The sequence below is a fragment of the Rhincodon typus genome, unplaced genomic scaffold (genome assembly GCF_021869965.1).
Source record: "Rhincodon typus isolate 14 unplaced genomic scaffold, sRhiTyp1.1 hic_rhity00001751, whole genome shotgun sequence".
Taxonomy (NCBI): Eukaryota; Metazoa; Chordata; class Chondrichthyes; order Orectolobiformes; family Rhincodontidae; genus Rhincodon; species Rhincodon typus.
In genome coordinates this window covers 1-1,407 of record NW_025967389.1, presented here as the reverse complement: position 1 = coordinate 1,407, position 1,407 = coordinate 1, and the positions used below count along the sequence as shown (strand labels likewise).

Here is a 1,407-nt window from a genome sequence, read left to right as displayed (position 1 = left end):
CCCAGTGTATCGAGGGCTCCTTGATATCAAGGCCATTGTGTTAACTCTTGACTTCATCTCTTTTGAGCAATGTTGGATCAAGGCTGTGAAGAGGTTAGGCACTGCGTGAAGCTGCCAGAACCCAAACTGAACGTCAATGAGGAGCTTATTCCTCTGCAAGTGGCACTTGATTGCATCACATTGTGGATGATTATGAATTGACTGATAGAGTCGTGATTGGCTGGGTTGGATTTGACCTGCTTTTGTGCACCAGGCAGAGCTGTGCAAATTACCACATTGCTGGATTGATGCCAGTGTGGGTGACTGTATTGGACAGTTTGGCTCAGGGTATGACTAGTTCTGAAACACACGTTCAGTACTTTTGCCAAAACTTTGTCAGGGCCTCCAATATCCATTACCTTCCTATGTTTCTTCCCACATGAGGTGAATTCAGTTGGTTGAGGACTGCTATCTCTGATGCGGGGGAGGTGGGTCGTACATTCAAGGACATCTGATGCCCACCATCACCACCAAATCAGTAAGGATAGGGCTGTTTCCTTTTGTTTATTGTTTAATTGTCCACCACTATTCATGACTGAATGTGATAGGACTGCAGAGCTCAGATCTGATCTGTTGCTTGTGGAATTTCTTAGCCCTGTCTACACACACTAATGATATGCTGCAATTTCAACAGGTCGAGTAGATTTCTGTCTCATTAGTTCCTTCATGGAACTGAATGAGAGTGAGTAATGTGCATGCCCAGTGAATGGTGGGTGTATTTAATAATGGTTGCCATTAGCCTAGATATTTAAATTCCTGCTCATATCTTGCCAGATGGCGTTTTACTGATGCTTCCTTTGAAATTGTGTTCTTGTGCCCAAGTGCGAGTTGAAAAGCTTTGACAGCGTGTATCTTTTTGCAGAAAAATTAAGTTCTGTGCGAGCAAATGTATATTTTGCTTTGCTGTCTAACACCATTCTTGTTTCATGAATCTTTCGGTAGTATGCAACAACAGGGATTCAGTTTTGTTGTAACATCCCAGTTCCTGATAAATAAAAGAAAGGTATGATGGTTTATTCAAAGGCTATTATGCTAAAGAAGAAGAAGGTAATTGAAGTAGTTTTTAATTATCTTCTCCCAATCTCTGTTCCACAGGTTTTATCATTCACACATCCCACCTCCTTTCACTCTTCAGAGACCTATGAATCACTGTTACAGTGTCTAAAGATGGAGGATGATAAAGTAGCCGAAGCTGCCATTCAAATCTTCAGAAATACTGGGCACAAAATAGAGACTGACCTTCTACAAATTCGTTCGTAAGTACAGAGTTGGACAAAAGCATTATTGTGCAAGGAAAAATTTGCAAAATATTGTTTGAAATAGTCAGTTATAGATAATGCAATTGTAGGAAAATTTGTGTGCACAAGC

General features: G+C 40.9%; 1 protein-coding gene across 1 annotated transcript in view; it reads left to right on the top strand.

Moving 5' to 3' along the window:
* Window positions 1–1,295, top strand: part of LOC109918169 (sister chromatid cohesion protein PDS5 homolog A-like) — a gene marked incomplete at its 3' end in the record, with an annotated part of 24,882 nt that extends 23,587 nt beyond the window's left edge. The window contains exon 8 of the mRNA XM_048592762.1: window positions 1,135–1,295. Within this exon, the coding sequence (XP_048448719.1) occupies window positions 1,135–1,295 (161 nt within the window). The remainder of the gene's footprint in view (window positions 1–1,134) is intronic.
* Window positions 1,296–1,407: the final 112 nt, after the last annotated feature.